Source organism: Agelaius tricolor, unplaced genomic scaffold, assembly GCF_023055355.1.
Source record: "Agelaius tricolor isolate 1412-34295 unplaced genomic scaffold, bAgeTri1.0.p SCAF_4, whole genome shotgun sequence".
Taxonomy (NCBI): domain Eukaryota; kingdom Metazoa; phylum Chordata; class Aves; order Passeriformes; family Icteridae; genus Agelaius; species Agelaius tricolor.
In genome coordinates this window covers 46,828,891-46,850,650 of record NW_027269264.1, presented here as the reverse complement: position 1 = coordinate 46,850,650, position 21,760 = coordinate 46,828,891, and the positions used below count along the sequence as shown (strand labels likewise).

Here is a 21,760-nt window from a genome sequence, read left to right as displayed (position 1 = left end):
TCCCAGAGCCTTCTCTTCTATGGGATGAACACCCCCATTTCCCTCAGCCTGTCTGTGCAGCAGGTGTGTTCCAGCCTTCTCCTCGTCTTGTTGTCTTCCTCTGGCCTTGATTCACCATGTCTGTGTCCTTTTTATGGTGAGGCTGAATAGAGTGCTCCAGACAGGGTCTCACAAGAGTAAAGAATCACCTGCTGCAGTGCTGCTTTTGATCCTGGTGGTTAGAGAGACAAAAGCAATCATACCTAATGTTTCATACCAGGAAGATTTTTCTCCCTTGGACCTATGCACCTCTCTTGGGAGCAAAGTGGATGCCAGGACTAAGCCATGCTCTTGGGGAAACCTTCAGCACGAGTCCCACCAGCCGAGTCAGGAGCACTGTCAGTGGAACGTGCTCCCTTCCCCACTGGGCCTCACCAGGCTTGCCCAAACAAGCTGATCCAGAAGGTGCTCAGTCCAGAAGCGGGAAGCAGTTTCACAGTAAAAGCTCAGCAGTTATCTGTGCTTTGGCTTCCTGCCCGCTGCCACCAGCCTGGCTGTGCGTAGGCATGTTTACATTTCCCCTGGCGAGGTGCAGGCAGGCCGGGGCTATAAAGCAGCGGCGCGGGGCTCTCACACACACACCCCCAGTGCACACATGCAGCCTGCTCAGGATGACACAGCCCACCACTGTGCTGAGCATTTTCGCCATGTTCCTCCACACTGCTTTTGGGGAAAGTGGTTGCACCTCAGCAGACGGTGATGGTGAGTCATTTCATCTTCATCTTTCCACTCACGTATGATCTTGAAAAACCTCAGTTAAGAGATCCAGAATGCAACTGTGTGATTAAATACATTTGTGTTTTAACTTCCAATCTCTCTTTAGTGCCAGTGCCTGAGGGGGAGCTGGGGGATGCCTCTTTAATTTAATCCCCAAATCTGCTGTCCTTATAACATTCTAATCCACATGAAATAAGGGAGCCCATAACTGTATGCACAGGGCATGCAGTGCCAGACCTGTTAATCCTTGTTGTAGCTAGTGCTCATGTGGGGACTTACACCTGGAAACGGGGATAACCTCACCCTTCTGCAGCCCATGGTCACTCTGAGCTGCTATTAGAGAGGGGTGAGGTTCTGGCTTCTTTTGCTCTTGCCAGTCTCCTCCAAATAAAACGTTTTGATGTAACTCAAACTTGGCCCAAACTGTTTCACTTCAAAAGCCAAACTTTTACATTTTCTTTAAGCAGTTTCATCAGCTGTATATGGGATATAGTGCCAGTCTCCCTTGTAGCATGGCTGATGAAGGAACTCAGCCAGGGGGTTCTCACAGCACATCACTAACAGCATTCATGCTCTACTCAGCAAATAATTATAAATTAACAACACTTTAAATTCAGCCTTGTTGTAGACTTTATGATCTCATTTAGGGAAGTGAAAATTATTTAGCAGCATCAAGATGAAAAACATAAATAAGCAGAATATAAAAACAAAATAAGGAGCAACAAAACCACTGTTTCAGGCTGCTATTCATTTTCTCAACAGGCAGATGAAAAGTTTGATTTAGAGATTCAGTCTTGATCTGCTAAACTTTTATTTGTGTGATACTAAACAAACAGCAATTACAAGAGTTTGTGCACTACACCTGAAGTATATGGGCTATCACTCAGCTTTTGGTAGGTTAGAGCTCCATTGTTTGGGAAGAAAAGAGTTTTAGTTTTTAGGAGGAGAATGGTTGTGTTTTTAGGCTCTCTCTCAGTTAGAGAATCTCATTTTTCCTTGGGTGTTATATATTTTCACACATGTATCTGGGCAGTTGTACATACATACATATGTACATAGACAGGACATGCATGATAAGTTTTTTCATTAAAAGAAAACAGGGACTGGCTCAGAACTTCATCTAACCACCCTGGAGTTTTTATTTGCCATTTATTTGTATAACTGGCAGCTGTTTAGAGCCAGCTTTGGAAAGCAGCTATGGTGATGAATGTTCAATGCTAGAGATTTATTGTTGGTTTTGCTGAAATCCTGAGGGCTTCCCAAAATCAGATATGATCAGACCTTTGCTTGTTTTGTCCCTAACATGAGTAAATCATTATTTCCTTATACTTGAAGACAGATTCAGAATATCCCCACTGTGCAATGAGCAGCTTTTATGACTTCTTCATGAATCTCCTGTGTTTGGCCAACAAACTAAGTAGTCTGGGGTAAAATCACCCATGATGGATATTTGACTTTCACTCTTTGCCTCTCTGACTTGCCCTGGCTCCTTACAAAGTGCCAGTAGCCAACTTAGGCATGAAGTTGCCCTTATGGGCACTTTTATGTGCAGAGGGGGGAAGAGCTAATTGCAGCACTTGCCTCCATCGCCTCCTCTCTTCTGAGCATGAGGCTGCCTCCCAGCTGCTGTCCCCCAGCCAGGAAGAAGTGGTGGAGACCCCCAGAGGGCCTCAGGGAGCTCCAGGCAGAGCTAAGGAGGGGCAGGCAGGGAGGGTGCAGGTGGCACAGGAGGCTCATGGGCAGGGCACCCTCAGTGGTCCTCGTACCCACACTTGTAGGGTTTGTCCAACCCATCTAAATTGTTGGGACTAAAACAGGTTCTGCCTGAATCACATCAGTGCTAGAGGTCTCACATTGCTCTGTCCATGGAGACAGCAGTGCTTAGCTGTGCCCCTGGCGTCACGCATTGCTGTCAGTCCTGGTGGCTCTAGAGCATAAAGCTGGAGGATGTCCTTAGCCTCTGATAACACCCTTCACTTCCTAAAGGCTCCTGAGATTCCTGCTGTGGTTTGGACCATCCTGCTGGATTCTGTCCAAAGCCAAGAGAGAACCATTTCTGTGAGGGACCTGCCATGACTGTAGCTATGAGAACAGTTTCTATCCCAGTTTAGAATCACTCCTTCCCAAACCCTGCCTTGGTTTCAGCAGAGCCAGGTTCATGGCTCTGCCTGGTCTGCACTTCTCAAGGCAAACATTACAACAGTCTTGTAAATTTTTAATTCAGTGAAGAGTCCTTAGCAGTATGAGTCATGCCAGACTCACAAAACCATTCACATAGCAAGCACATTTGTGCGTGGTGGTTCTGAGGTTTAGGGCAGAAGTGAGGCTGAGACTTATGTGCGTGCTTATGTCAGACAAAAAAATTAGTCAGCCCATGGAAAAACCATAGCAGAAATAGCATTTCAAGTTGCTTACTTAACACTGTTCCTGAGGTTTAATTATCATATATTCTATGGTTATTATGTTATTTCCATGAATAAGGAACCATATAATCGCAATATGAATGTTCAGTGTCTAAGTGGTAAAATCAGCTCTCCTTCCAGTGTGGCAGCAAAGCTTCACTGTGTTGGCTAAACCTTGAATGCTTGTTTGAACTACAAGACTAAATCTTTTTCTTCTTTTCATTTTACAACCAAACTGATAGAGAATGAATTCAAATTTCTGTAACTTTTCAGCAAATCAGTAGTGAATAGCTGAAATTTTTTTGGATAAGCCATTTATTGTCAGGTTTTTAAGTGGATGCAAAATCTGGTGTATAAAGTTTGCATTTACAGAGATCACCAAGCACTCACATAGAAAAGCAGATTAGTCATCCTAACCTTTAAGTTTTAACATTGCCTTGAGTATTAAGCAAGTCTCCTGGCAGTTGCAAGTAAAATCTTAAGCGAGGCTTAGAACATGACATATCTGTGCATGTCAGTTTTGGGTGTATATATCTGTATAAAATATGGTGCGTTGTTTTCCACTTTAAACAGATTCATTTCAGCTTACTTGGTATCCCCCAGATTTTGAATTCACATATTTTTATGTACACACTTCTACCCACAAATATGCAACTGTATGTGGTACATATTCCTGCACAAGCATGTCTGCCCTTATGGCACAGGGCTGCACTGGACAAGACTCCCGCCTCTGTGAAACTGCTGCAGAACTTGTTCCAGAGTTGGGCTGATCTCTGTGTCTCTGTCTTGAATGTGATGGTTAAATACAGCAGCTGTATTTCTGCATCTCTCTGTGTCTGTGTCTGTGTCTGCGTTTCTGTCTCTGTCTCTGCCTCTGTGCTCCACAGGTTCCCCCCTCAAAGCAGCAACACTGCTAGAGGACACTGCATTTGTTGTCCTTTAGGGAGATCTGGACTCCCTGAGCTGTGCTGAGAAGACCAGTAGTAATTTCTTAGCACAATTGCTCATGATGACAAATGGCCACTAAATATTAGCTCATGGGGGAGAGATCTCCCTGTGGGTTCTGGGTTAGTGCAGCTTCAGATGCTCCCACCCCACCCAGCACCCCACCGATGCTGGTGACAGCAGTCCCCTTCCTAGCCTCTGCCTGCACTGCTTTCGTGTGTTTCTCTGCATTTCTGACTGACTTCTGGACTTCTCTTACTCAAAGTCTGACTGCAGATGCAAGAGTTGGCCATCATGTTCTCCAGGAGGGATTTTCCATTGGAAATTTTTCAACAGGCATTTCCCCACTCTGTTTGTAAGTCTGAGTCACTGACACCCCACAGCAGATAGCAATAGGACAAGGAGGAACAGTTTTAAAATGTCAGAAGAGGAATTTAGATTAGGTGATAGGAAGAAACTCTACATATAGTGAAGCCCTGGAACAAGCTGCCCCAAGAACTTGTGGATGCCCCATCCCTGGAAGGGTTCAAGGCCAGTTTGGATGGGCCCCTGAGGAAACTGATCTAGTGGGTGTCATTCCTGCCCATGCTAGATAAAACTAAAAGATCTTTAAGATCCCTACCAACCCAAAACTTTCTTTGATTCTATGATTCTTTTTCTCACTGTATCAGGTGCCCCATATAGCAAGGACCTGTCTGAGTAGCAGAGGACGGAGCAGGGGATCAAGCATAATCCCTTGACTCAGGAAAGAGGATTTTTATTGTGACAGCTACCCCTAACCATTGGTGAAAGGAGTCAGAGGCATTCCTGCCCCTAGGATCCATTCAAGGGGTGATAACAATAACCCTTTCCCTATCCACTTGGCTATAGTGGGTGAGATTTCATGAAATGAGGCTAAACTGGCATTTTCTGACAGAGAGGACTTCTCTCAGAAGCATCATTTTTTTACATCACTGGCTTCATACATGCCAAGTGTAGGATTTTAGAATTATGCTTTTACTCAAATCATGATTGTGTTATTAGTCATTGAAGCAAATTTGCAGGAAGCCATGCATTCTGGCAGAAAGTCTAAGATTTCCCTCCAGAGCCCAAATTCGTGACATTTCAGAAAGCTTTCCAGCACAATCAAAATGTGTCTTAGCCGCCTTATGGCACCAAAATATTCTTGCATGTGGGTGGACTTGGCTGGCATGAAGGGAGAGCAATCTTGAGAGGTGCAAATGGCTTTTAACTTAATTTTGGACAAGGTTTCTCTGATTCTTACAAAACAGGTGGGTTCAGCCTCTTTCTCTCAGGCAACCACATGAAGAAACAACCTCCTATACAATGAAGCTGCAAATCAAATACACTCACAGGTTTACTTCAGTAACTTCTTGTGAATATCTCCTTAGGGACTCTCGGGGATGATGAACCAGACAATTTTGACATTGATTGCTTCAGCCAGCTGGAAATTAAGGACTCCTTTAGCAGCCTGACCTGCAATTTCACCGAGCTGTCTCCTTACAACACTAACTACACCCTGTCTCTGTGGTAAGTGCTGTCAGTCTGTCCCTTGGTAAACAGCATGCAGGGAAACAGGGGCAGCAAAGCTAGACAAAATCCTATTTTGCCAAGTTTGAGTACTGTATTCAGCAAAGAAGAGGAGTTTACTGAAGCAGAACATAACTCCCTAATGAGAAAAAAGAAAGAGGTGGAAGCATCTCTAGAGGGGACTCTAGTGTCTACAATAGTTCTAATCTTGCCTCTGTTGCTCTGAAATGTCTGTAATATGGATGTAGCCCTGCATGAACTGAGAGTTTTTTACTTTAATTTAAATGGTATTTTAAAAAAATGTTTTTGAAGACATAAATCCTTACCACAGAAAATTCTTTAGCAGAAGGTTAATTTTCCACACCCAAGAAAATGCCTTCATCTAGGTTAAGACAAAAACTCAGCTATTGTCTTTGCACACAGAGACATACAAGAAATACACTAGAACAAGCACACAAACCTCCAACAGTTATCAAACACATCAGTCATCTCCACTTCCTATTGAGGCCTTGAAACTCTTTCCACCCTTTTTTTCACTGTTGCACCAAGCTGAAGATCATATTTTGTTTCTTGAGCATACAGATCCTTTTCCTATTTTCTGCTTTTCCTGAAACTGAAAGCTGTGTGGCAGCCAAAAAAAGAAGTGGATATTTTGTGTAAATCTTTATATACTAGTAACTAATTATTTCCTTTTTTTTTCCTTACAGTTTATTAGAATTTTTCTATTTTCATGGGACTTGTTATTTGCTTTGACTGAAGTTTTATGGCAATTCTCAAACATGGGAACCTCACAAATGGAAAAAAAAGTTTTAAAACCACCATGTGATTCCCTCAAGGACAGGCTGACTGTTGACCCTCTACTTGTTACCACCTAAGTCAATAAGAAATTTCTCTGTATCTTCAGAAAGCATCAAAACACATTCCCTTATACTTAAAAATAGCAGTGGTAAGGTAATTTTTGAGGATGCAAAATCTTAACACGTGCACCTCCAATTAAATAATTGCACTTTTTTCTCAAGAGCTCTGTGATGCTCAATGTGATTCACACGACTTCATTTTTGTGCTCAAGGACCACAAGGAAAAACATTATCAATCTCTCAAACTTCTTATTTGCGTTGCACCATTTCTTATTTCACATGGAGTCTCACTTCAGTGAGATAAGTGAAAGGAGCAAGCAGGATTCATCCCTTATGTAGTAGTCAAGTCATATTAACACTGAGAAGAAATTATTGTCATGTCACTTTGGCCAACAGTACCAAGGAAGACAACAATTATGCCTGCTCCAACATGAAGAAACAGGAAGATGTATTCTTCTTACAGTTCATTGATATACTCTCAAACAGAGATGTTTGCATGTACTCTGAGACGAAGAGAAGGGTCTGCAGGAGTCTGGTTGTAACTGACATTGGTGAGAAACTTAACATTTTGGACATTTTTACAGTTATAGGGGTTACTGGGGAAAAAATAGCCCAGCACAAAACCTAAGGGTCGATCTGGATGACGTGAAGACAGCATAAAATAGCATCTTAGCAGGGCATGTAGCCTGTTATCAGAGTGTGGTGTTTCCCCTGCTTCAAAGCCATTCATTATTAGCCTCCATTCAAAATGTGTAGCTGAATTCAGGCTGATTGTGACACTGCCCAGACCTGGACATAGACTGAATCCCAATCCAGGGCTGAAGCAGCTGTTCCTGAGTGAGGATGAACTGCCAAGCAGGGACATTTTGTTCATCTCCGACCAGGGATTATGCAGTTTAGGGACTGGCCACCCCACGGATAGCATGAGCCCAGTAGCACAGGGAGCACAAGGCTGCAAGATCTCACTTCATGGTGCATCCTGTAGCCTGAGCAAGGTGCATCCTGCACTGGAAACTGTGAACAGGCTAACATATACCAGGGACCCGCCTGAGCCAAGAAATAGGAAACTCAAGGGAAGGAGGGGATTCACAGGATTTACTGTTCTAGGAAACCAGTGCCATTCAAGGGCGGCAGAGAAGCCTGTAGGACAGATTCTTCTCTGTTCTTCTCTGGTGCCACATTGCTTTGTCTCTGGTGGGCAGTAGGCACTGTAGCATCCCTCTCTTGTGAAACATTTCTGCCACAGTTCAATAGTTTTGTAATAATCTTACATTACCTCTTAGTTTATGGGCCAGCCTGGACCATCTCTGGCAGTGCCTACTCTAAAAACTGTGGAAGATTTAAGTATCTGGGGGTTGTAGAAGGAGCAAGACCAATTTATGGCTATATGTGCTTTCCTGAGAGGAGAGAGGTGTGGGCTCAGTGCTGCTGTGAGAGCTGATGTACTTACCCAGGTGAATTCAGGAAGCCTCAGTGACACAGACACAAGTCCCTGCAGGTCTCAAGCCCATCCAGCTCAGGCTCAGCTTGGAGAGAGCCCCGAGGGCTGCATTTTGGACTTGATGTACTTGCACAGATGGTCTTTGGCATAGACCAGATAAGATGTGGGTACATAGCAAGGGTCTGGAGCCACAGCCCCCTCTGGTCTCTCTATCACCATCAGACTTTGTAGCTCCCTCTGTCCCACTGCCCTGACAGACAGACACAGTGGTACCTGAGCACAGGTTGCTCCCGAGCATCTCCTCCCAGCTGGGTTTTGCCAGGGGCCTCCACCTCAGAGCACTGGCTAGATGGACTGAATTTCAGGGCTTCAACCTGCCACAGGGGTGGGCATGCTCAGGAATTGTTTTCCAAGACAAAATGTCACATCCCTCAGAAGCCGCTCCCCTGCTGGTCAGTCTGATTCTCTAGCAGGTCAAAACCCAGCCCCTCTCAGTATCAGGGCATAAGGGTGAGCTGGGGCTCAGCATGAGGACTGCCTAACTCAGGACAGCTCTTCCTCAAGATAGGTCACCCTGCAGGGCTGTAACCTGAAGTGGACTTTTTTTTACATTTCAAACCCTGTTTATTTTCTAACATTATTCTGCTCCTGTGTTATCCTGGTTTGTTGTCATTTGCAGTTAAGCCCGAAGTACCATTTGCTATAAACATCACCTATGAAAGGGAGGCAAATGAATATCTCATTCGTTACTGCACCCCACACTCAAGGAAGAAATACTTAAAGGACAAATTAGTGCACCAAGTAGCCTATCGGCAGAAAGAAGGTACTTGGAAGGTAGGTAGTGATGTATTGGTGTGCTCACACTGATTTCCAAAATTAAACATTATCAAAATTACCTGTAGCATGTAAAAATTATCAAATCTGCAGATATCTCCACCTGAAAATTTGGAAAGGTGCAATATTTGGCATTTGGAAATGTCATCAGTCAAAAGAGGTTTCATTAATTTGGGCTTTTCAGTGGGAACAGAAGACACAATGTGTTGAACCATCCTAAGTTTGCTCTTTGCTGTGGCGGTTTTGCTGTAATTTTCTGTGCTTATAAGTCAGTAAAACTTGTTGTCTCTTTACTTATTTTGCAAGTTTCTTCACATCTCCTTTTCCTTTGAATTCTTCCAGGCTCCCAAGGCAGCCCTGCAGCTCTCCCACTCTCAGGCTGTCTGAGGCTGTGAGCTGGGTCTGACTGGGGCTGCCCAGCTGCAGGGATCTCTGTGTCCCCTCTCACCAGGGCAGCCATGCAAAAGCTGCCCACAATGTTTGAGAGCATGGACTCCACCTGGGTTTTACAGAGGGAACACAGTGCTGTACACCAAAATCAGATTTGTTACCTGGAGTGCAACTAGGCAGTAACTACACGGGGGAGAGAGACATTGACTGTTCCAGTTGCACGAGCCTGGGTGCTCAGTGGTATTCCACAAATCAAGCACACCAACTACCAAAACATTTTACTATTAATACATTTTAGCAAACAAACTAATTAGTGTTCCTTGGCCACAAGTTAGATAGTTCTCTTATTAATTAGTGCTCTATCTTCTATAGGTTAATGATTCTCTCCCATCTCATGCTAATTAGCCCTCAGGCTCAGTCTTTTTCTTCCCTTGAGTTGGTGGCTCCCTTGTCCAGGTGGGCCATGAGTCAGCAGTCGTGATCTGGTCCTGCCAGAATTACCTTCTAGCCAGTTCAGAGCTGATTCAGCATAGTCACTGAGTTGTGTTTATTAGTTTCTTCCTTATCTTGGGGGTTCTGCCAAATGTCCTCTATTATGGCCCAAAAATTCTGCCCTCTTTGTGTCCATTACCATCGCTGCATCCTTCTTCCCAAGCTTTGTTAACCTCCCCCCAGGTCTCACACCATCGAAGCATGTCAAGACCCAAAACTTAACAAGGCAATTCTACCCACTAGTAATTTGCTTTTCCAACATCTGGACATCATTTAGAGCTTGCTTATTAACTGCTCTCTGTTTCACAGATTAAATCTCCTTCCTTGTTGATTAGGCTTGAAAATATATAAAGATCAACACCAAAGAACTAAGGGAAAAAGAAAATGGATTCAGGCAGCAAAATACACTGAAATGGAGAGCACCAGAGCTGCACTGCAGAATTTCTGCTTCTTCCCTGTAACTGTCCTCTCAGACACTGTCTTTTTATGCTGCAGAAATATATTTTTTCCCCATCTCTCCTCTGAGCCTTTTCATGGAGGCATATATTTCCTACAGCAGTGTCAGCTGCCACAAAGCACAGTTAATACTCGCAGCTGTTTTCCTAAAAAGCTTTTATCCAGCATTTGTCTCTCTTCTCAATACTATCTGGACTATGCTCCTGTTTAACTAGGCTGATGCCCTGATAAGCACCTGTGTAATAGCTAGGCAGATGGAGTAAACAGCACAGCATTTCAGGGATGCACCTGATCTCACATATTTTGCTGAACTCGAGGATAATTCTTCGCTGTCTGCTGGAAAAATAATTGTATTTTTGTGTGTGTGTGTGTGTGTGTTTAGACAATAGAATCACCATACCTTCAGATAAAATTGCTGGGGAAAAACCTTGAAAATGAAGCATCGTATGAGGTGAAAGTACGTTCTCAGCCCAATGGAGATTATTTTAAGGGCACATGGAGTGAATGGAGCACTTCGAAGAGCTTCAAAACAGCAAGAGAGCAGCACTCCACAGAAAGCTGTAAGAGCTGAAAACACTTTGGTTCTCCTGAAGGAAAGCAGAGCTGGGGGTCTGGGCTCCCTGGCCAGCCTCAGCAGCAGCAGGGATGGGGGAACGGGGAGGGAAGAGCCCACAGCCACAGCAGAGTCAGCCCTCACAGACACAGGCACTCCAGGGAGGTGACTCACGGAGCAGCTGGATTGCTTTGGTCTGGGGCTGGCTCTCCATGAAGACTTAAATCTCACTCAGGGGTAATAAGGTCAGAGGAAGTGCTGCCATGAGGGTGTGGGTGCAGAGGCAGATGAAGGCTGACTCACTGCTTGCTGCTGGCTGCCTTGCCAGGGGAAGGAAGAGCTTGCATTTTGGGTAAGGCACAGAGCTGTGAAGCATGACCCATTTCAGAAGCCTGGGCTTGGGTGTGAAGATGGCACTTGGATCACAAATGCAACACAGGATAAAATCTCATCATTGTACATGAATAATCTTTGTGGTCCTTGGGTCCCCCCAGTCCCCAGGGGCACCTCAGCATTACAGGTGTTAGAAGTCATCTCTGTGCTGCTGTGAGGACACAGTGAGTGCTGATTTCAATGCACAGAAGGTGACAGCACACTTCAAGCTGCTTTAATCCAGGCTGTGAACTCAGCTCGAAGCTCAGCCAAGTGCTGAGGCTGTGGCAGTCTATCATTCACCTCCTTCTCGGAGGCAGGAGAAATGAGCCCAGCCCAGTGATAGGCAAGTGCAATGCTTGGTGTTAATTCCTAATTTATCATCTGAAAAGACATCACTGTTAAAGTGGCTTAACAGTGAGACATTTACATGCACTGGCTGATGCTCTTTGTTTTCCTTTAGACAGCAGTGTGGTCATGGTTATACTCTCCATCCTAGGATTCATGCTGTCCGTTGTTGTGATTGCACTGATCGTAGTTTTTTGGGAAAACAGGTAATCTCTTTGTATCAGAAAAGATTTTGGAACCCAATCCTGTTTTGACAGTCTTATTGCTTTCCCCTGTTATACTTGTGAACTATTCTCTCTCCATCTCTGGAACTCTGTATCAAGTTGATGGCAAGCAAAGAGTAGAAATGAGCAATACAAGAGACAATGTTGGCAGGCAGAAGATGACCTGCCACTTGGACCAGATTTCAGTCCTGAACTCAAAACTCTGGAAATTTTGGTGAGCCAAAGTCACCACAGAGCACTTACAGACTCAGTGTCTCAGTGGAGGCAAATTTGACTCACAAACTTCAAGCAAAATCTAGAAAAGAAAGGAACCTGCGGGTTTTAGTAAACTCCTGAGAAGTGTGGAAACAGCATGCCAGAGTGATGACCTCTTTCCCTTTCACAGGCTGAGTCGGGGGGGGTTGCTCTGTGGTGCTTTCAGAAGCAGCAGGGCAGAGCCCTCTGCCTTGATGATGCCAGACACCAGCCTGGCCAAATCCTCTTCCAGCCAGTCATGAGGCAAGACCAGCCCGAACTGGGACTGAAGATACATTAATTATCCAAGCAGTCCTTGGGCTGCAGTAGGGTTTTTTCATATATCTGCTACACAGAAGTAGATGGATGACTGCAGATATGTTTTTAATGACATGGCTCACTAGAGCTGACAAGCTTAAGAAAATGAACGGATCTGTAGATAATGTTATGAAACTAGAATCTGGAGGGATAAAATCCAAGTTTATCTGTAGAAGATGAACTCCTTGTAAGATAGAAAGCCAGGACTCTTCAACAACATTCAGAGCAGTCTGTCCATGACACCCACCTCAGGAGAGGTAACTCTGTGTTGAGCTCCTTTTTGGGATAACTCTTGGGCTGTTTGTGCCAACACCAGAGTAACACATGGGGATTACCTGGACATTGCTAGTTGACCCAGCCATACCATGCCACAAACAATTTTAATAATTAAACATTTTAGACAATGGAGTTATCTGCCCTAGTGCTGCTTTATTCACAAGTATAGAGGGAGCTTGAGATTTCTTGTTCTTGCATTTTACTGCTGCTGGGAACCTGCAATTATCTAACTTTGCTAACTTTGCTTTTATAAAACTGCAGCAAAAAACAGGTGAGAGTTTTTGATCCCAGATATTTCCATTTTAGAAAGAAGAGGGTTTTATACATGTGCATATATACAGCCACGCAGACACATAAATAAAATTAAATCTATATTCATATACATGTATAATTTTAACACTGCAATGATTGAAAATCAGTTGGACAACATTCTCTAGATGCCCCATAGCTGACAGCATCAAGCAGCACAACATGAGAACTTTGCTGATCAAGGCAGTAAAAATGAGACCTGTGGAATAAGACTACAGGACAGATGTCTGAAGCTCAAATTGTTGGGAATGGGACAATATGCAGTTCTTTGAATTAATTGAACAGAAGCGAGTATCAGCACATTTCCACTTTAACCACAGCATCTTCTTGCACTTAGAGAAAACAGTTTCACCACAGAGAGCCCAGTTCACACAGCTAGATGAAAACAAGCAACAAACTCTTTGCCAGCATAATTTGCTGCATTTCCAGTACTTAGTGAAGTGTTTTCTTTTAACTGTGACAATTTGTGCACTCCAAAGAACAATGACTTTTTGGTGACCTTTACAATTCCTCTTCTCTTGTCTGGATTATTCTGAGGCTTCTCTGTCTTTATTCTGGATAATGCCAGCCAGCCCTAAGGCTTTGTGAGAACTGGTACAAATGATGCAACATGAACCTCTGACACCTCAACATAGCCCCCTCTCATGCTGCTTTTTGTCCACTGTTGCTGTTTCAGGATCAAGCCTGCTGTATGGCCAAACCTTCCTGACCATAAAAAAACGCTGGAGCAACTATGCAAGAAGCCAAAAAACGTATGTATGTTCTTCCACTGTTCTTTCCACTTGAGCATAGACTCTTGGGGACAAAACTAACACTGATGAGAGACAGTATCTGCATGTGCTGCATGAACTAGGACATCTTTCAGAAATTACTTCTACATTTCACAGAACAGAGCCCACATTTGCTCATGTTGATGTCAGCCAAGGGTATGGAAATAACACACAATTGACCTAATGCCTGAGGTTTGACTTGTGCAAAGTATCTACAGAGGTCTTGGGAAGTTGATGTATGAAGAAAGGCTGAAGGAATTAAGTTTCTATATAGAAGAAAAGGAAGCTTGGGGTGGGGAATACTATTTACAACCTTTCAATACCTAAGGTATATGTAGAGAGGTGGGAAAGATGCTCTCACCACATGGCTGTGTGGAGACATGAGACACATGCCTCTGGTAACAGAGGCAACAAGCATGCGTTGCTTCAGGGCAAACTTCTTCCAGATACAAGGAAAGAATCTTCCGTGTGAAAAGAATTAGACACTGTGTAGCCTGCCCAAAGACAAGGTAGGTTCCCCTTTGGGAATATGTTTAAGGCTTGGCTTGACGGGGCTCTGAACAGCCTAATCCAGGTCCTGCTTCTGGCAGAAAGTTGGACTCCACAGCTCCTTTCCAACCAAGATGCTTTGGTGATTCTACAAAACTGTGATCAGATCCAGGGGCTGGATAGGGACCTCTTGCAAACATCCCTGGTGGTGTCCATGTACCCTGACATGGTCACAAGCATTGTTCATACATCATGCAGTATATGAACTGCTTTGCCAGTTAAAAGCCAGATGGATGAGTAAGGCATTAGTGCTGTTCACTCCTGGTACATTATTAGCATATTCTTAATTTCATAGGAGGCCTAACACAGCTCCCCCAGCCTCTGTGCTCCTCAGCTGAGGGATTCTTAACGTTTTTCAGGAAGTCATGGCAAATTTTTACTTCCCTTGCATCTAAATTAGGAAGGCAAAACTGAAAGAAACCACCTGGGTGGGCACACTCCTTCCTGTGAAATGGCAGGCAGGCAATAAATGTGTGTCTCACAAAAGTCTCTGAAACACTGTATAGAGCATAAAACACTCAATGGGGGTGCTGCCCAGTGGAGGACACTAGATGAATGAAGTTAATAAAGGGATTTTCAGCTATGTGATAGTTTATTCTGTGCTAACCTATTGTTCAGCCTGCTCAGGGTTATATCTGGAGTTAAAGAAAAAATAAATACCCTTCTAAAATAAATTATCAAAGTATCTTTTATCTTAAGCTAGCACCCACTGTTGACTAACTGTGCTCTTCCCTTTGCCACACAGAATTTTGATATAAGCTTTAACCCAGAGAGTTTTGGTTATGCTCATATCCATAAAGTGGATGGCCTTTGGGCAAAAGCTGAACTGGAAAATTTTCTGCAGCCATCAACTGCTCCAGAGACAAGCCTTCCAGAAAAATTCAGGAGTGGATCAGACCTGAAGATGATCCCTGCGACGGCAGACAAAACCAACCTAAACCTGCCGGTGTCGTACGAAGGGGTCTGGCCAGCTGAAGCCCTGCACAGGCTCCTGGGCCCCAGCCAGTTTGCAGTCACCGAGGGCAGCTGCAGCTCCAGCACCTATGAGGTTTGCCACGGCAACAGGGTGCCCCTGCACCACGATGGTTTCAACCTTTCCTCCACTCGTCCCCTGCATCCTTCAGGGCAGCCCCATCCAGAGCCCCTGAACCACAACACCCCATCCCAGATGTTGCCTCATAGTGACATGAGATCACCAAACAATGAGGAAGCCTACGTCACGATGTCCAACTTCTACAAAATCCAGTAAATCTCACAAGAATTACAGCATGCAGTTTTTTCTCTGGCACACGCAGGATGCTGAGGCTTTCTGGCTCTGTTTTCCCGTATCCTGAGCATTCCCACCTCCCTCGTGCGCTCTGCTCACGGTGCAGCGCTGTACCTGCAGGGAAGGGGGATCTCCTACACTCAGTGAGAAGCAGCCCATCTCAGCATTCAGTATGCTGCTAGCAGTCTTCACTGCAGCAGAAATTAAATTTAATTCAACCTGATTCCGATCTTCAAATCTGATTAATCCGGAGCAGTGACAATGTAGTCCCAGCCGAGGATCACAGCATGTCTCGTAGAAATTAATGAACTCTTTTGTTACCCTCTTGGTTACAAAGTTAAGCTCTTATTAATGCCATAGAAAGAAATATGGCAATAAATTCCTTTTAAATAGAACCCAACCTCTTTTAAACACTGGTGGGTCAAGACTAACTCCCCCCAGCCCCCCCCCCACCCCAGTCAGTCAAAAGACAGTAAAAAGACAAAAAAGACAGGAAATTAGAGTTGCTATCAAATAGTAGATGCCTGGAGATCCAGGCAGCTTGAGCACCACAATGAGAGTTGGCTGAGTGCCCAGCAAAAATGTTACATAGGCCCACCTGAGGGAGATGTTTCCTGAGATGGATTTAGTTTTTGGTTTGGTTGTTTTTGTTATGGGGTTTTTTTTGTGGTTTGTTGGGGGTTTTTTTGAGACTCAAATTAAAACAAAGCAAACCCTAAATGCCACTACTTTTTGCTATTGGCAAAGACCTGCCCTTAAGACAGTTACAGGATGCACAGGAACTTCTGCTAATACTTTTGAGGTCTTCAACATTTCATGTACCAACCATGAGAAGCAAAGTCCTTTCTCTTCCTAGAGGCTGAATTGGGTCTGTAAATTGCATGATACTCTCCTTTTCTGCAGCTCTTATGCAATTATTAGTGTAGCATAAGTGCTTTCCATTCCAGAGACTAGGCTGACCATGTTTGTTTACTAGCATTATTCCCAATGGCTGTGACTGCACACAAGTACTATGAATTTGGACAGGCAATGTTTTCATGCAACATCTGACATAGGAAGATGGATGGAATGTCGTGGATCCTTGCCAGTGATCACAAGACCTAATTTAGTTTTTTTAAAATATCTTATAGCTTGCCAGGAGATGTTTTTTGTTTGTTGATATTCTTTTATTCTTTTTTTTTTCCATTTTTTAATTTTTTTCATTGTGACTTTTTTTCTTTATGGTATTACATTTATTATATTTTTTACATTATGGCTGAGCCACTTCACAGTCCTCTTTGGATGCTGCACATTCTGGAGCACACACTTGGAGATAAAGCTGCTACAGCCACATGGTTGCAGGACAGCAAAGCATGTGGCCACAGGACATCCAAGCTGCTTTCTTGGACTCTGGACGTGGGGTTCACTTCACTGTGCAGTCTCAGTTCCTCTAGCTCTTTGAAATTCTCCTTTACCTAGTTATATTCACATTCCCAGAGCATAAAGGTTGAAAAGAGTCCTCTCTTATCCTCAAAGGATGAGATGCTCATTTGTTCTGACTCATAATGGTCATAGAGATGTTACAAAACCTCAGCTGCTTCCATCTGCCTCTGCCAAGACAGCTTTGTACCAGGAGAGCAGCAGAATGAATCTGATCACTGAAAATCTATTGTGGCTTTGTTTCAAGAATATATGGCAGAGAGTGAGGCTTGCATTAAACTCAGTTGCTTGAATTAGAATTGAATGCTTCAGGAGACAGTACAAACCAAACAGCAATTCTGGAGCACATCAAGCCAAAACCAGCCTTCCCAAGACAGCACTCCACCTCCTCCACCTCCACCCAGTGCAAGGGAAACTTTCAAGTGGGGAGAGCTTAACAGCTACTGTGTGCAAAGGGGCCTCAGATTTGGCTCAAGGCATTCCAGTGACATTTTACAGAATGGTTTTTATTGCTGTTTACCACCAAATGAAGCATTAATTGATGCAGAAGAAAAAGGCCAAAGCCCTGGGCGTTCATTTTCTTTATAGTGCTTGTGTTTCTTTTCAAACAGAGCTGCTGATAATGCTTATACTGCGAGGACTTGCACAGTGTTACTGTAGATACAGACTATGCTAGAATGATACCTTCTACCAGTGACACAGTAACAAACAAAAAGGGGATAGCGGAAGAAGCAAAAGCACATCAGGAAAATCTTCTGCACTATGTGCTATGCTCCCTTCAATTTTTGTAATTCTGTATTTCTGTAACATATTTGTTGGATGTATGCAGATATAACCACTTTCAGCTTTGTTTCAGGAAAAAAAAAATAAAGCCAAATATGCACCAAAGCCTGAAACACCACAAGCATTTCCTGTCTATAGCCAAGTTATATATAGCCCATATATGAGGATACAGCCATGGCTATGTCTGGACAATCTGTCAAGTAGTCTCCTTATTCTACATGACAATTTCTCCAGAGCTGTCCACAGATTCCCATCTGCCTCAGTAATCACACAGGAGTTGTGCTCAGCTTTCACATACTCCATGCACTTCCTTTAGCTCAGCACAATTTTCCTTCTCCCCCTTCTGCCTCCAGTGCCCTCGCTCAGCTGCACACCCAGAGTCAGCCTGCTGGCACTGGTTCCTCTGTAGCTGCAGTAGGACACAGTGCCTGGAGCTGCCTGCTCCTCCCTGCTGTGTGCCCATGGGGCTCCAGCCCCTCTCCTGCAGTCGTGGGGACACACAGACACCCTCCCATCTTTGCTTTTCCCTTCTCCTGTGTGCAGCCCATGCAAACACCTCCCAGCACTGTGAGCACTCCTCTCCTGCACTATGGAAATGTCTCTTAGCTGTACACAAACAAACTTAGACTATTGTCAGTTGTAACAATGAGTCATGGTCTAATTCTAATAATGCTGAAAAATGCTAATTACATCTCAAGGCAATAGTCATCCGTGGCTAAAAGCTTTAGTTTGTTTACCACATCTCCTCCCCTTGCGCACATTCATTAGACAGGCTGAAAAAACACACACAAATGCTGCGTGTGTCAGTGGGCCAGCAGAGGACCATTTAGCTAAGTGTGGGGAGGCAGGAGGACTGCTTTCTGCCAGGGTGGAGGGATGGCTAAATGCCTGTGATGGGCAGTGAAATCTGGGCTACAAAATAAACATTGTCCCTGCACTGCTGCAGGGACATGTGGCTGAGTCCAGGGCAATTGTTGGCAGGCAGAAGCTGACTATGAAACAATCTCTTCTGGCAGCAAAGGATGTGGTGGTGCTGGCAGGGTATTTCTGCAGGGCAGGAGTACAGCCCCTTCTCAGCTTCTTAGCAGTAGTGTTTATTGATTTGAAGGCCTGTATTGGTACAGCACTACAGCAGCGCTGCAACCTGGGGGGAGAGGCAGTTGGATTTTAGTCAATACACTTTTAAATCAAGCTAGTTATCTCTGTGGTTGTGGGGTTTCTGAAGCGATCACTTAAAAACAGATAAATCGTGATATAAAGAAGACTTACCACCTCTGTGAGGAATTATTGTAGAGTCAAACACCTCCTTATTACTGTGATCACGAAGCCACCCAAATTAACACTTCTGTGTGTCACAGAGCATTGGCAAAACAAATCTAATGCACAGCCACACAAGAAAACAACTGATAATGCCAGAAAATGCAATTGCTAAATTATACCGACTCTATAATCCCTCGCTCACGCGGCACCTCCGGGTTTCAGCCAGGATGGCTTTTCCTTGGCTTCTAAGCGCCACCTGCTGAAACACAAAGCGTGTCAGAGCCCAGCCCTTGGACGCCGCTGGTGCCATCACATCGCGCAGCTCCAAAAGCGTTGCTCAGATCGGACCTGGGGGAAAAATCAACCCCACAACAAACTAAGCAATATTTCACTTAGTCTATGGCCCTAATGAAGTTTGGACAAATAAAAGCAAAAGACAGTTTCCAGGATTTCTTCATCTTTAAAATGAAGTAGGCAACAGTGTCCACAGAAGAACTAACTCCATAGCAGTAACTCAGAAATTCATTTTTTGTTACCTAAGAATGAGAAAACCAGTGTTTACAAGGGTGATGGCTGTATATTGTGGCTCAATGGACTCTATATTTTGCAAAACTTCTTTTGCATCTTCCAGGGAAGTCAGATTTTTACATGTATTGCTGCAGCAAGCTCCAACACAGAATTTAGCTGAATGACACTAAGACCAATGGATTGAGATTCTTTCACTAGGAAACAGAGCTGCTGCTGCTTTGGGCTAAAAAAAAAAAAAAAAATCGTTTTCCCAGTTACTGTTAAATATTGATGGCATAACTTACATGTCACAGCAAAATTAGATTAGTCCAACATCAGGACCATCAGTGAATGAATATAAAAAGCCCCAAAGTTTTGTCAAGCAACAGAAAAAATGAGACACAAAGCAGAAATGCATTGATGAAAATGTCTAAAGGAATAAATCCATGCAACAAAGTTGGAGCTCCTCCAACAGAGTCTGACAATTGTTTTTCCAGAAAATGTACATAAGCTGAAAAAAACCATGCCACCTTTTGAAACTAAAAAATCCCAACCAACAGCAAAAAAAAAACACCAAACCAAAAAACCCCCAAAAACCTAACCAAAAAACCCCACCATGTTTTAAATGAAAAAAGGAACAGAATTTATCTCAGGAAAATAAACACTTCCCACCTTTTACCACAATCTCTGCTTTTCCACAGAAAACCAGACTTGATTCAACTTCCACAAAACCTTGCGCTTCCTTTCTTTCCAAGATATTCAACAAAGGCTGGATCCTGTCCCCAGTCTGCAGCTGCAGCTCCAGTTGGGATCAGCAGCAGTGCTTGAGCTGGGGGGAAGCCTGGGTCCATGTTTTTGTGGAGCTGAGGCTGCTGTACCTGGGGTGGCTGCAAACCTCCAGGCATGAGCATGGAAGAGGTGCTAGAGCCAAAACCAAGCTCTCTTTAAAACCACAGGGGTTTCAGGCTCTGCTGAGGCGCACCCGTATGGCCAGGGGCTGCTGCAAACAGAGGGGCAGCTTTCAGCCACCTGAGGGCTTGGTGTTAAGCACTGGCTACTGGGAATCCTGGTTTCTGCTCACCCTACAAGGGGGGAAAGCTAAAGAAACAGGATGAGCTGTAATCACAGTGACAATGGACAGTAGCAGCTGCTGGCAGTGCCAGGTTGCCCTTGGCATTACCTCTTTACTGGGAAACCTCAGTGTGCTGCTGCTGCTGCTGCTGCTGCTGCTGCTGCTGCTGCTTCCAGTGTGGAGGATGGGAGATGCAAGACAAAAATCAGGAAAATCATTGGTCTTGCTCCTTCTGCCAGTGACAGCTCTGTGATGGCAAAGCCGTGCTCTGCCCACACGGCTGCAGAGGTTTGAGGTAGCACTGTGTGCAAGGAATTACATAAAGGCAAGCTGGCTTTCATACAGCATGCACAGGTGATTTCATCTGCAAGACTTCTGCTGCTGCCACCTGCCTCTGCCAAGATAGCTTTGTGTCACAAGAGCAGCAGAATGAATCAGATCACTGAAAATCTCCTGTGGTCTAGTTTCAAGAATATATGGCAGAGAGTGGGGCTTGCATTAAACTCAGGTGCTTGAATCAGAATTTTGTTCTGCAGGAGAAAGTATTAAAAAAAAAAAAATTCTGTTTTTTTTTTTTTTTTCACAAAAGCCAAAAAAATTTCCTCTCACAGACAGAAACATGAACCACAAAGAGCACAGGGAGGCCAGAATGAAATGTAGCAAAGGAAGCAGCTGAAGTGCCATCTTTCCAAGAGGAATACACCAGAAGAAAAGGCTGTCCCACTCATCCTTTTTCCCATAGCTGGTGCTCTTTTGGGGTAGTGGGGTGGTGTCACTGAGGTGCTCTGATGGCTCATACAGAGGCAAGAAGTGGGGGCAGTGTTCTGGAAGAGTTATAGGGGCCTTTCCTCTTGTTCCTGCAGGGCTCTACCAACATTTTTGGAGCAAACTTCAGTGCAGGCTGTTGAGGAGTGTAGACCTTATTCCTGACAGGACAGAATAAGTGTGCCAGGCAGCAGGCTGAAACTCAAGATGCAGGCCAAACCTCCACCTCTGGGACTGCCCCCCTGCCCTGCAGAATCAGATGTTCCTGTGGTTTGTGCCATCCTGTTCAGCAGCTGTTGCACAATCAGAATGAAGAAATAGAACATGAAGCACCGACCAAGATCTCCCATCTTGATGCTAGCACCAGATACAATGGTGTGCATTGCCACCTATCTCACAAAATCTGCTGCATGTGCTGTGAAGCCACAGGCTGGCAGGACAGCATCACCACTTATCTCCTGCATCTGCTGGGTCTGTAACCAGCACACTGCAGCTGCAGCTGAACAGGGGCCTTTCATCTTCATTTTTGGGTCTCCCAGATCACAGAGAGGGAGAGAGAAGTGCTGAAGGGAGGCTCTGGGCGCTTGTTGCTAGTCTTGAATATCCCTCTTGTCTGGTTCAAATCCCTTTA

The 21,760-nt window shown here is 44.4% G+C and overlaps 1 protein-coding gene across 3 annotated transcripts; it reads left to right on the top strand.

Moving 5' to 3' along the window:
- The first annotated feature begins 616 nt into the window (after positions 1-616).
- Positions 617-17,640, top strand: IL7R (interleukin 7 receptor). 3 transcript variants are annotated; one of them, XM_071425558.1, is made up of 8 exons: positions 617-741; positions 5,495-5,633; positions 6,887-7,041; positions 8,611-8,765; positions 10,486-10,663; positions 11,492-11,582; positions 13,414-13,489; positions 14,901-17,640. In XM_071425558.1, exons 1-8 carry the CDS (start codon positions 651-653, stop codon positions 15,303-15,305), a joined length of 1,290 nt encoding a protein of 429 aa, XP_071281659.1. In that variant the 5' UTR covers positions 617-650; the 3' UTR covers positions 15,306-17,640. The 3 variants fall into 3 exon arrangements, with proteins under 3 accessions (XP_071281659.1, XP_071281658.1, XP_071281660.1); XM_071425557.1 differs by having other exon boundaries at positions 14,802-17,640; XM_071425559.1 differs by lacking the exon at positions 617-741 and adding an exon at positions 5,246-5,374 and having other exon boundaries at positions 14,802-17,640.
- Positions 17,641-21,760: the final 4,120 nt, after the last annotated feature.

What these genes read in the sequence shown, in the direction of transcription:
- IL7R (XM_071425557.1), top strand. Translation starts at nt 651, where the DNA reads ATGACACAGCCCACCACTGTGCTGAGCATTTTCGCCATGTTCCTCCAC. An exon ending in AACTACACCCTGTCTCTGTG is followed by an intron (nt 5,634 to 6,886) that starts GTAAGTGCTGTC and finishes TTTGGCCAACAG; the next exon opens with TACCAAGGAAGACAACAATT. An exon ending in TCTGGTTGTAACTGACATTG is followed by an intron (nt 7,042 to 8,610) that starts GTGAGAAACTTA and finishes TGTCATTTGCAG; the next exon opens with TTAAGCCCGAAGTACCATTT.